A 13349-nucleotide genomic window follows, 5' to 3' on the forward strand; every position below is an offset into this window, starting at 1 on the left:
CTTATCCCTCATATGAAACCTTGAATGAAAATTATCTCTTAAATGTATTTTTAAAAAGGTCTTTGGTTTATTTCACTAGAATTAAAGTCTGTGCAAGAGGCTATTTGGTGGAACACTAACATGAACGTACTTCAGAATATGCTTGACATCATCTTACTGATTTAGAAACATTGACATTTTGTCTGAGTATTATGCAAACAAGCCAGTGTGTACATACTTTTTACTCAGTATGATGCCATTAGGAAATTAGGCTATTAACACTGGGAATCTGTTCAGTTCACAATTTGCAATAATCACCACACTGACAGATCAGAGTTTCTGTATATTAAGATCCTTGGTGACAAGGGATATGTTTGTATCTGTGACAAAATAGTGTTTTTACCAATGGTAACTCTGACAAGGTGTTGCATGTTATGTCTGTATATATAAACTTGAACTCCTATGAAACTGAAATATATGGACTGGAATTAAATGAAAATGGAGAGATCTCCCTTTAAGGTGTTAAAGCATTATCCTACTTAATGTAAGCCATGTGGGGCTCAAACAACATTCTGTTGATTATCACTGTTAATTTTTAAACTTAAAATTAAAATGTGGGAGTATTCTATCCCAATATATACTTTATTTTAATTAACTGATGCTTTAAATCTTATGTATAAATAATTTCTACTAAACCTAAATTTTGTTAGCTTGTGTCATCTTGACTGGATATCTTGACATAAACTTTGCATTTGTATTGAAGGCACTGTTTGGAATTTGTGAAACAATGAAACAAAAATCACTTACAAGCAAATGTAGCTAACAGTCCAAAATGGTTTTAAAAAGACTAATCTCCTACCTTAGTTGCTATAATGTTTCCATAGATACTCCTACTACTCGTGGATAGGATTCTGTGTCTGTCACGGAGATTGTGGAAATCACAGATTCCGTGATTCTGCAGCGGCTGGTGTGGCTGGCCCTGGGGCTAGCCGCAGCCAGCCACTTGGGTGGCCCCGCAGCCAGCTACACCGGTCGCTGCTGGAGCTGCCCTGGCTGCTGATTGGGTGGCCCAGGGCAGCCGGCCCCAGGGACTGCCCAAGCAGCGGTCCCAGGGGCAGTGGGAGCAGTGCCGGGGATGCAAACCCAGGGCGGTCGGAGCAGCGGCTGCTCAGTGGCCCCAGGCAGCCGGTGCCACTTGCCCCGGCTCCCCCCAAACTCCCCAGCTAAGATTTAGTGAGGGATATTTATTGTACAAGTCATGGAGAGGTCACGGGGCTGTGAATTTTTGTTTATTGCCTGTGACCTGTCCATGACTTTGTTAAAAAATACCCATGACTAAATCACAGCCTTACTCATGGATTTTAGCTAACTGCTGTAGTAGCAACTACAACAGCACATTTTACTTTGCATCCAATGGGGGAGGGAAAGATTAGGTTTTCTTGTGAATTTTGCTGAGATTAGATTAATGAAATGTGACTCAGTGAAAGATTTAGTTTGTGCTGTCTTTTAAACCTCGGGATAAGGCATAATTTTTAAAGTGAATAGAACAGATTTGGATTATGCAATTTACAAGTTTTTTTGTATAAATATAATGTCCAGTATAGGATTATCTGTAATAGCAATATTTGGAAAAGAGGATTAGAATAAGAATTCCTAATGCTTGAGTGGTGGGGAATATGGGCTAGTCTACACTGGCAATGCTAGAGCACTGCCATGGCAGCGCTTTAACGTGGCTTGTGTGGTCGCGGCAGAGCGCTGGGAGAGAGCGCTGGTACGTTGGGGAGAGCACTGGTGCACTGTCTACACTGGTGCTTTACAGCGCTGAAACTTGCTGCACTCGGGGTGTTTTTTCACCCCCCTGAGTGAGAAAGTTGCAGCGCTATAAATTGCTTGTGTAGATAAGCCCCATTAGTTGTGTTAAACTCTTTCTGATGCTGTCTCCAGACCAGTTTGACCCGGATATGGAATTGGCTAAGGGTGAGTTCTCCCTTTCCTATATTGTAATTGAATCTGGGTTCATCTGATAGGTAGAATTGAAAGCTGTATTTCCTTTTTTTTTTTTTTTAAAGTTTACATTAGATAAAATTGCATATTGCCCTTGAATACTATAGGAAGTGAGGCAGTGATAAGTTTGGATCCAATTTTGTAAAGCAATTACAAATTCAGGGGGGTTAAGCTTCTTCAGAGGCCAGCTAGGGAAGATGCTTAGATCTCCTGTGTAAAGTTTTGGGTGGAGGTTCAAAACACCGCTGCTTTGAGTTGATATTGATAACAGCAGAAAGCCTAATCATTTGAGAAATCACAATGTAATTGGCTCTCTAATGGGTATGGTTCGGCACCTTGATTTAAACCAGCCCATGTGATTTCTAGCAATCTGGATTGTGATCTTTCTTGAATTGTGGACAATGATGTTGATTGGAGATGGTTCAGAGAAGAGCCATAGGAATGATTAAAGGATTGGAAATAATCTCTTACAATGAGCAACTCAAGGAGCTCGATCTGTTTATCTGATCAAAGAGAAAGTTAAGGGATGGCTTCATCACAGCCCAGAAGTACTTACATGGGGAACAGAAATTTGATAACAGGGCTTTTCAATCTAGCAGACAAATATATAACAAGACGCAATGGCAAGAAGTTGAAGCTAGACAAATCTAGATTAGGAATTAGGGAATAAGGTGCACATTTTAAGTGTTGGTAATTAACCATTGGACATATTCCTAAGGTTATGGTTATTTCCATCATTGGAAACTTTTAAATCAGGATTGAATGCTTTTCTAAAAGGTGTGCTGTAGTTCAAAAGGAATAAATTAGGGAAGCCCTATGGCCTGTTATGCAGGGTCAGACTAGATGATCACAGTGGTTCCTTCTGGCCTTATAATGAATGAATTATGCTAATTAAGAAATGCTAATTGGAAGCAGGGGATGGAGAGCATATTGAAAATGAAATATTGAAGATTATAACAGAGGATTGTTTAGCCAGAAGATGTTTGGTAAAATTGCAGTCTTAATGTGTCAGTACCAGAAACCTTGCCGAATCCAAGGCTTCATATGTGACTATCATCTGCTAAGGTGGCCAGACTTAAGGTAACTTTTTTGTTTAATGTACGTTGAAAGTAGAGCTACTACTTATAACACTAATGCAGTGATACACAGACCCCGGTGGTTCAGGAGCCAAATTAGCTCAAATCAGCATTTCCCAAAAGAGCCACAGCAGTGTGAATTCATTGTTTAATTTACTATAGTACCATATATTAATATTTAAACAGTATGGCAGGAAATATTTAGGTGTGTGTGCATGTATATGTATTCACAGCAGAATGAGCAAGTATTATTTTATCAACTACAATTGGTTAACATAGTAAACACATCCTGATTGATTAATAACTTAGGTGGGTTAATAATTAAATCATTGTTTTAATATCATGTGCTGCAAAGAGCCACAGGAGACACATTAAAGAGCAACTTGTGGCTCATAAGCCTCAGTCCGAGTATCACTGATATTAATTTAATATTAATGGAAAATGGTACCACAATGATTTGAGGAAAAAACAAGTGCACAAGAATTTTAAATTATTAAATTTCAACAAACAAGACTTCTTGGCCAATTAAAAAATACAAATTTGAGACTGATTTTTGTCTGTCCAGCATGTAGTGCTAACTAAAACGAGTCTATTAATCTATGATGTTTTGTCTCTTGTTCTCTATACAACAAAAACAATATTAACAAACCGCGGGGGGGACAGTTATTTACTAAATGTACATAAATATGCAACTTCTAGCTGCATAGTGTTACCTGGGTCTCCTCGAGGCTTCTGAAACCTAGAACACAGCAAAGAGCACTAGAGGGCTAGCAAACTATTGAAAGGGGTGCTACTTTGCATAAAAAAAAATCTTGTATTAAGCACTAAAGGAAAACTAAAAGAAGTGTGTCTGTAGAAAACTAATTGGAAATAAACTTGACTAAAAGTTTAATAGTCATAGCTAGCTGACAATAAGCAAAACTAGAAATTTTAAAGTGATATGGAAAAACATAGGAAAGAATGTCCTGGAAGTTTGGCATATACAACAAGATAATGAGCAAGCTTGGCTGTTAGTGGTTTTGAACCTATCCATTTGTTCTGTTACTTACTATAGGAGAGGTGACCCTATATTTAAGTTGCCTAACACTGTCCATTATAAAGGATTTCTGCAACCTTTCTTTGAGAATCTCTCACCTCCCTTACTTGCTACAGGCCTTTGATATTCAGCACAGTTAATGGCCTGAGGCTACAGAAGTGACTTTCCTTGTTCTGTGAAATTCCATTCAGATTTTGGTGAGGTATAGCCATTTTTAAACGTACGATTTCCTTTCTTTTGCTTGCCTTTTTTTAGGAAATGGCAGCATGGATTTATCCAGAGGCCAGGCTTACATGTGTGGCAGCACCACCAACACCTGTTGCCTGAACACTAGGGAGCTAGGTGAAGCTGCTGGAGGGAGGGTAGGGTGACCAGATATCCTGATTTTATTGGGACAGTCCCGAATTTTGGGTCTTTTTCTTATATAGGTTCCTATTACCTCCCACCCCCGTCCCGATTTTTCACATTAGCTGTCTGGTCACCCTAAGAGAGGGCGAGGGGGAGAGACAAGCTGGGCCCCCCTCTCAACTACCATCTGGACCCAGCACATGGTGCTGGCAACCAGTCCTCCATCTCTGGGGACACCACCATGTAAGCAGGAGCTCCTCCAACTCCTAGGTCAGTTGCAGGATGAAGAGAGCCAGGCTATGCTGGGCCTGCCCCCCTGATTGCACCCTGGACCCAGCACTCTTGCACTTTGAGCATATATCGCTAGACCTGTAGCTCTAGTAGCAGTCTCTGCTGTAATACTGCAGGTTCAGGGTTCAAACCTTGTTGATTCACAAGGGGTTGAGTAGGTTCCTAGTTGCACATACTCATCTTGATTTTGCTTTGATTTTTTAAAAACAAACAAATCCACAAAATCAGGAAATCTCGTACACAATCTGTTAAAAGAATACCAAGGTTGCAAAGCCAAGCACTCAAAACTTAGGAAGTGGCACATTTATGGTGGTCTGTGCAATCTTAATTTAACCCCCATATTGATAGTTATTAATTACATGATGACTCATTTTCTTTAGGAGATTCCTGCATGTTTTATTCACTTGACAGGATAGGTACACAAGGGGGCAGAATTAAAATTGCTCAACAAGTACAGATTTATGCTCGCTCAACTCTCAAGTGTTTGACTTTGCAACCTGTAAGTTATATTTAAAATAGTTTTTGGTATAGTTACGGCAAAGTTCCGAGTAGTTATAATGGTACAATAAAAAGAAGAACAGGAGTACTTGTGGCACCTTAGAGACTAACAAATTGTACTCCTGTTCTTCTTTTTGCGGATACAGACTAACACGGCTGTTACTCTGAAACCTGTCAAATGGTACAATACTATTTTTTCAGTTTAACTTTTTTTGTTCCTTCTCCATAAAGACAGTCTGCTATTTCTGTTATCTGAGAGAGATCAGCATGGCTATGTAAAGCAGCAAATGTGAGTTGTCATTGTAGGAGATTCCAGCTTGGCTTTTCTCCCCTGGCAGAATTCTAGGTGCCCGGAAGTTGATGATTTTATATAAAAAGGGACTATTATGAAACAGGTATATATAAAACTAGTAATCCAGCCACACCTATCTAGCCTGAAAGTATTACTATATGATAGCCCAATCTGGGGGAAAAAATTAGTTACAGCCTGTATAGAGGAATAGCTTCTTGTTCTCTTCAGGCATTAGTGGGACTTGACAATAGTAGTCACGCCTATGGTCACCTAAGAAGAGATTTTTCTACTTCCTGAAAAATAAGTTGATAGCCTCAAACTTTCTATAATAGAAATAAATGTTACCTTGTCTTTTGAGTGTTGCCTGTATGAATCCCCTTCCTTGGTGTGCACCTTGCATGCCTGAGTTCAGATATTTCTAGAAAGCAATGTCTCAGCCTATGCACTCAACCAGTGTGACTTTTACCTGAAGAGAGACAAGGGGATAGAGAAGAAGAAAAGAGAGCAAGTATACAGATGCAAATAAGTAGCCACATTGAGCATTGTAGTTTTTCTTAAGATGTCCTTTTATTGTTGACATGATTTTTAGAATAGCCCAATTAACCTATTAATGACATTAAATTGCAGGTATAAAAACTTACCCACTATTATATGTATCATATCAGAACATTGAGGTCTTTCATTTTTAAGTTTGAAAAGTTTGTTGGCTCTGACACTAAGCATTCTACTAGCAATAATTTAAGGGTAAATTCAGCAGATGAACATTCTACTTGCTAATTCAGAACTGCACTCAGAAATTTTCTCAATACCAATAAATATTAAACACTTGTAAAAGGAGCTTATTAAATAAAAAATTTAAGTCCTGCTGTTAAAATGTCTGTTCGGCTAGTTCAGTTTTGAATTCACTTCGAGGCAGTTTGACATCTTAATTTTTTGCCAAATACACTTATTATTTGACTTACTTAAACTGAAGAATGTGACTTTAATAATATTAAATGGTAAATTTTTACCTAGTTTTCTAAGTTGGTCCAATGAAAGATATTACCTCCTCCACCTTGTCTGTCTCAACATGGGGCCAACATGGCTACAAGAACACTGCAAACTAAAAATTCATGTTTGTCACTGACTGATCTTAACATACTTGTTAAGAAATGATAATCTATCCCCTAATGCTTGGTACAGTCTTCCAGTTCATGGTCTTGTGTTTCCACATTTATTGATTAAAGAAAGGCTCAACTGTTAAATTAAGCATTCCAGCTATAAAGACCATACTGCACTGTATTGTATTGACTAATTCCATGTAACTGTAAGTTCCTCTGGGCCAAGGACTTGACTATTTGGTGCACTTCACCTATTGTACATCTGTAACATATTATATGCTTTTCTCTACTTGCTGAATTGCTCTACAGAAGACCACAAAACCATGTCTGCTTGTATCGGCTAATCCACTGTAATGGGTATTCTAAGATCTTTCATTAACACAACCGAGCATGTATCCTTGCAATATTTAGTAACCCAAAAGATAAGTATTCTGATTCTCTTCTGTTTCATTAGGAAAGTGTCTCCATGAAACCAAATGAAAGACTTTTCTCTAATAAGCTGTCATGACACAATGACAAAGAACTCCTCTGAACATCAGATGAAATAATTAGGATAAGTGCTTAGTACAGCCATATTTAGTGATTCTTGTAAAATACAAGCAATATGCAGAAGTCTTTGAGGAGCATAATAAAAGTATCCTCGACTTCCAGAAAACTGTTGTGAAGTATTCTGGCAAATCTGTCAGTCAGGGCAGAATTTGTTTCTGAGAAGAAAAATAATTGCTGCTACTCTTTTCTGCTGTTGCTAGGTAGAAGATATAGTGTCTGGCACAAAATATGGTGGATTCAATGGTCTGGCTAACACTTTTCAATTATTTCAACACCAGCGGGTCAAATTCCTCGGTTAGATTATATTTTCTATCCTCTAAATACTCTTACTTGCTTTGAAAAGGAAAGTGTTGAGCCCAGATGCAGAAAATGATCATCCTTCCTGATCAGCAGTTAAGAATCTGATATTCAGGGGGCTAGGGCTGCTCTGTTTAAATGAAGTGGACAACTAGGATTCCTATTAAATTATTTTAATTATACTGTCTCATTATTTTATGATTGTGTTGGTGTTTAAATTAAACTTTACAGAGTAACTTTCTATTTCTTCTTTAGCCAGCTTTCAGTCTAATACTTGGGAGATTTCAGTTATACCTGGTTAAGTTTATGAAAATGTGTGGAGAGGGTGGAAAGTATCTAAATAAAGCATGTCTAATTTGGATGTCAAAAGCAGAATTGGTTGCAAAATGGGGCTGGCGGGGAAGGAGGGGGGAGAGAATCTATGGAAAATGTTGCCCATTTTTGTGAAATTGAGAAGCCAGGTTTTGGTGAAAAATATTTGTCATGATCTGACCAAAGACATATTATAGATTATGGTCTATAACTAGGTATTGAAGTGAGGATGTTTTCCCATCCCAAGGGTATAATTATAATATTGGGTTATAGGTTAAAGATGCAGATTACAGAAAAACAATTATTTTAAGTATTTACTTAAGTACTGGTGTCTGCACTGGGTATATTCATTCTCCCTTCACTCTCCTGTAGCCACACTTTACTCTTAGAGCAATTTTACATGCTACAGGAGGGGAGGAGGGAGAATGGACATACCCAGTGCAGACCTCAGGGCTATGGTAAGGAAACTGGAAGAAACTAACTTTTGGTGTCCAGGACTTATGCTACTCTCCCACCTGCTCCTCTGAAGTTGATTCCCACCATAACTTCTCCTTGCTCTGTAGCTGCAGGTGGTGTGGTCTTGCAGGAGTGTTTCTTCTAGAAGCTTGCTGGATTCTAGTGGAGGATGGAATAATAACTCAATGAAAAGCCAAGAAAAGACGGGAAGGAAATATCCAGTCTCTTCTGCTTCATATTTATACCATATGTGTGCATGGTTTGGCTTTAAAAATGAAATAATAAAGTGAGACAATCAGTAAAGCCCAGTTTTATGCTAAGGAAATTGATTCTTGTGCAAACCCTTACTGTAGACAGGCCTGCTCTGCTGCAGTGAAACTTTACCTTGGTTCAGCCTGCTACAAAATATTGCAGTTGAAAAATCTTCAAGAATAAAGGTCAAATATTTCTCTTGGCTGCATACAATTTTGATTGAAGCCAGTGGGAATTGCAAACATTTAGGGCAGATCTACATTACGGGGTTAAGTCAACCTAAGTTACGCAACTCAGGCTATGTGAATAATATAGCTGAAGTCGACGTAGTTTAGGTCGACTTATTGCAGTGTCTGCACTGCACTGGGTCCATGGGAGAGTTGACTTACATTATGCTTCTCCTTCTGGTGGACTACCGGAATTGACAGGAGTGCGATCTTGCCATTGATTTAGTGGGTCTTCACTGCAGCGTTGATCGCTGGTAGGTGTAGACATACCCTTAGTGAATGACAGAATTTGAGGCTGTTAACTTATCCAGCACTGCTAGTGTACTCACGTAAATAGAAATTTCAACAGTTAACAAGCACCATCTGAAGAAGGCCTTATTGCCTTTGCTCATTTTTGGATATTGGATATAAGTGTAGATTTGAATGAAGGTCAATATACCGATCAGTATATAACATGCTCCCTTCAGTTTTTAACTCATTTGTTCCATTTGTAGCCTATATGTCATCGGAGACCATCTACAATAAAGGGTCATTAGGCAGTAGACAGATTAGCAACATGGACTCTGAATTCCCATATTGCTAGTCAAACATTTGAGGCTACAGTGGAGTTGCATCATAGGCGCATTTAACTTACGCGATTTTAACTATACTCGCTCAGCAAAACAAAAACAAAAAAAGACAACAATTTAAATACTGTACCTGTAGTGCGGGCGATTCCGCCCGCCGTTCCACTCAATGAGTGTTTGACTATACGCGATTTTCTCCTTACGCGCTGACTTCAGAACCTAACCCCTGCTTAAGATGCAACTCCCCTGTATTTGAATGTAGGTATAAATGTAACAGTACTTTCACTCCCACGTTAAAGAATGTATTCTGTGAGTTGGGAGTGGTAACATTGATTGTAACATGGAATGCTTGATCACAAATGTGATTCGTGTCCAGTTCATTTTGCAGTTGGCATTACAAGAAATATATGCTTCAAATGAAGCTGGAGTTTGAGATCTGAGAGATCCTGGAGACTAGTGTCAGTTGTAAAAGTTCTGAATTGTGTTCACTTCTTAGTGAATGCTCTATAATGATTCCATAAGGTTGTAACTGATGCCTGGTGAAACATACTTTACAGGGAGCTTTTTCTTTGTCTAAAACTAAATAGTGAAAAAAATTGATTAACATACTTACTGGTTTACATAGATGCAGAGAAGCTTGAAGGGAGGGGGGGTAAAAATATCCTTCTGCCACTTGACTAGGGCCTGGTCTACACTGGGCGGGGGGGAGGGAATCTATCTAAGTTACGCAACTTCATAGCTGAAGTCGACGTACTTAGATCAACTTATCGTGGTGTCTTCACTGCAGTGAGTCAACTGCTGCCGCTCCCCCATTGACTCTGCTTGATCCTGTCACGGCGCTGGAGTACAGGAGTTGACGGGAGAGGGCTCGGAAGTCGATTTATCGCGTCTAGAGTAGACACGATAAATTGATCCCCTGCTGGAACGATCGCTGCCCACCAATCCAGCGGGTAGTGGAGACTTACCCTTAATCTTTCACAGGAGTATTTGTTACGAAATGATTATTTGAGAGGTATAAACAGACATCCATCTCAATGGCTTGCTAACTGTGAAACACTTAGCTTTGTAGGAGCTGCTGCCCCCCGCCACCTCAGCAGAGGGCACTGTGTGTATTGAGGAGCAACCTTGTTGCCCTCCCCTTATCAAGCTCTGCCCTGTTGACATAGGCCCACCTCCTCCACCCTGTCTTCTACTCAGTTGCACAGGAGTTGCCTTCCAGGACCAAATCCAACTTGCTGGAAGATGGGTATTCAGATAAATGGGGTCGGCAGAGGGACCCAGCCTAACCAGAGAATGGAGATGTGTCCTTACCAATCCATCAGACTTGTGTAGATGGGGCCATTCTGACGGTCTGGGATCAGGAGGCGGCACTGTCCGCAAGGGGGTCAGTACTCCCAGGGTCCAGACTTCTGCTCTTTGTTTGCAGAGTTTCTGCTTGGTCTCCGCAGCAGAGGTGGTCAACTGCTGATTGGTGACTGCTGCAGCAGTGGGGAAGCAAGACTGGCAAGGAGCCTGGTTCCAGCAGTTGAGATGCCCTCTCACAGCCCCATCCACTTCTCCTGCCAGACAAAATCCCCTCCTGAAACCAGTTCTTCAGTATGGCTCCATCAGGTCCTGGTACCCGTCTGACAGCCTCGTCATGTGCCCTCCATCTGGGGGGCACATCCCACGTTTTGCAAACTCCTGTTTCAATCCATTCCAGAGAAGCATTATGGTCTAGCTAGGTGTGATTTAGTGATCATATATGTAGGTTCTGTGGCTCTGAGAAAACACACTTGAAGAAATACTCTGTTCAGATGATATGTGTTTTAGAGGTTGTGCACATTTAAAATGCTAAAGTGGCACAGCTGCACCACTGTAGACACTACCTACGCTGACAGAAGGACTTATCCTGTCGGTTTAGGTCATCCACCTCTCCAAGAGGCGATAGCTAGGTCGACAGAAAAATTCTTCTGTTGATCTAGTGCTGTCTACACCTGGATTGAGACTGGTTTAAGTACACCACTTAGACATGGATTTTTTTTATTTTTATTTTTTGCACCCCTGACCAGTGTAGTTAAATGGATCTAATTTGCTAGTGTAGATCAGGCCTTAGTAATCTTCCCTTGAGGTACTAGAATTCCTCAAAATGAGTTTAGTACTTTCAAAGACCAACATACTCCTTGGTGTACCTATTGGTATGGGTATATTTGCATTTGTGGGAACGTTCAGTCATAGAAAGAAAGCTATTGGCTACTGCTGCTAAAAGACATCCAGGAGCAGCAAATGATTCAGTATGATATCCCCTCTCTCCATTCACAGTTGCAAATTATAGTAATTTTAAAATATGAACATAGCTTCTCAAATGAAGCAGCGGGCAGCTATGGTAGCTAAGTTAATTCCCCGCCGCCGCCCCCCCCCCCCCCTATTTTGCCTAGACCTCTTCCGCTGGTGTTACCTGGACGGATCTTGAACCAGCTAGTTTATATCCAAGCCACAATCTCTTTGCCAGATATTGAAAACTACTCTAAAACTCTGCCAAATTTTGATCTCTTAAAAATTGCCCTCACCTGCTCCAGGAGAACACATGTCAGACTGTCTTCAAAGTAATATTTACTTGTCTTGGTTCCAGCAGTTTATTATCTGAGGAAAATTCTTAACTGAATTAATATACTCTATACCAAATTTCATCTTGATGAGAATTAATTGGTCTCAATAATAAATTTGAGAATGGATTTAATTGAAATGGAACCTCTAGTATAACCATAGTATCGCATCAGTAACACAGTGCTGTTAGAAGATATTCCAGGAATTAATTTAATACATGCAACCTGAATTTATTTAAGCATTGAATTAAACACATCTTGAAAATACAGTATATTCTCAGTCAGTATTTGCTGTTATGTTTTCTTGTTAAATCAACATTATAATCCTGCTTTCATTTCCCTCCAGATGATGAAACATTCCTGGGATAATTATAAGCGTTACGCTTGGGGATTAAATGAACTGAAACCCATATCTAAACAAGGACATTCAAGCAATTTATTTGGTGAGTAGTTTGTACTTTTGTACTTAGTGACATGAATGTTAGGACAGTAAACCAGTTGAAGAGATTACAGTGGTGATACACATTCTCTTCCCAGCTGTTGTGATACTGACATTTTTTGCATAGAATGTTGTGTATAGAGGTTAACAGATTAAGGTGATGGCTTGCATTGCCTTGTCACAAGTTACGTCATCTTGCTCCTCTGAATGAAGATAATGAATAATTTCGGCGCTATACCATATGTGGATAATTACACTGTATTACACTACTCTGATCTAGATCACTTTGTCGCTACACACAGTAAAAACATAAAATAAAAAATTAAATGCTATACCAGGGACATGGCTACCACTACCTATTTCATGTGAGTGCAAAAGTGGAGCTTTCACAAGTATCTTCTGGCAAGGAGTGAGTGACCTGTTAATTGACTTGAAATGGAGAAAATCTCTAACTGGTTCTCTCTTTTGTGAGATGGCCTATAGTTGTACCCATAAATGTTGCAAGAGATATAGCTATAAATTAGTGTTAAACATTTCTTCAGCCCGAAATTAGCTTGAAAGAGTTATAGCTGTACTGGAAGAGTGTGGACAGAAGACAAAGGTAATGCATTTTAGAAATATCTTTTGAATTTAGAAATGGTGCAGGACTTAATAGAAGAGAAGCAGCTAAAGGAGAGGTTGAGTGGAGAGCACTGCTTTCTTATGCACAGATTAGTGTTGGCTTAAACCTTGTAGAACAGAAAAAAAAAACCCTGAAAATTGCTTATTAGAATATAGAAACTGTTGTCATTTCCAGAATAATGAAGACTAATAAAAGCGAACTAATTTCCCTGATGCCCAAAAGATAGTGCATAGCTTTGATTTATTAGAAAGATACAAAAATATGTAAAACTATATATATTTTAAAATAGGGTGTTTATATCTTGCTTGAAACGGGAGAAGAGATGAAAAATTGTATTATCTTTGGATGACACTCCTAAAACAGCCTAAATGCAGCATTTAGCAAATCTTCAAGAGTTAAGTATTCTATTGCAGCATTTCC

The 13349-nt window shown here is 39.4% G+C and overlaps 1 protein-coding gene across 1 annotated transcript in view; it reads left to right on the plus strand.

Moving 5' to 3' along the window:
* Positions 1-13349, plus strand: part of MAN1A1 (mannosidase alpha class 1A member 1) — a 208750-nt gene that overhangs the window by 42662 nt on the left and 152739 nt on the right. Inside the window, exon 2 of the mRNA XM_034765788.1 lies at positions 12215-12311. Within this exon, the coding sequence (XP_034621679.1) occupies positions 12215-12311 (97 nt within the window). The remainder of the gene's footprint in view (positions 1-12214; positions 12312-13349) is intronic.

This window comes from Trachemys scripta, chromosome 3, assembly GCF_013100865.1.
Source record: "Trachemys scripta elegans isolate TJP31775 chromosome 3, CAS_Tse_1.0, whole genome shotgun sequence".
Lineage (NCBI taxonomy): Eukaryota > Metazoa > Chordata > Testudines > Emydidae > Trachemys > Trachemys scripta.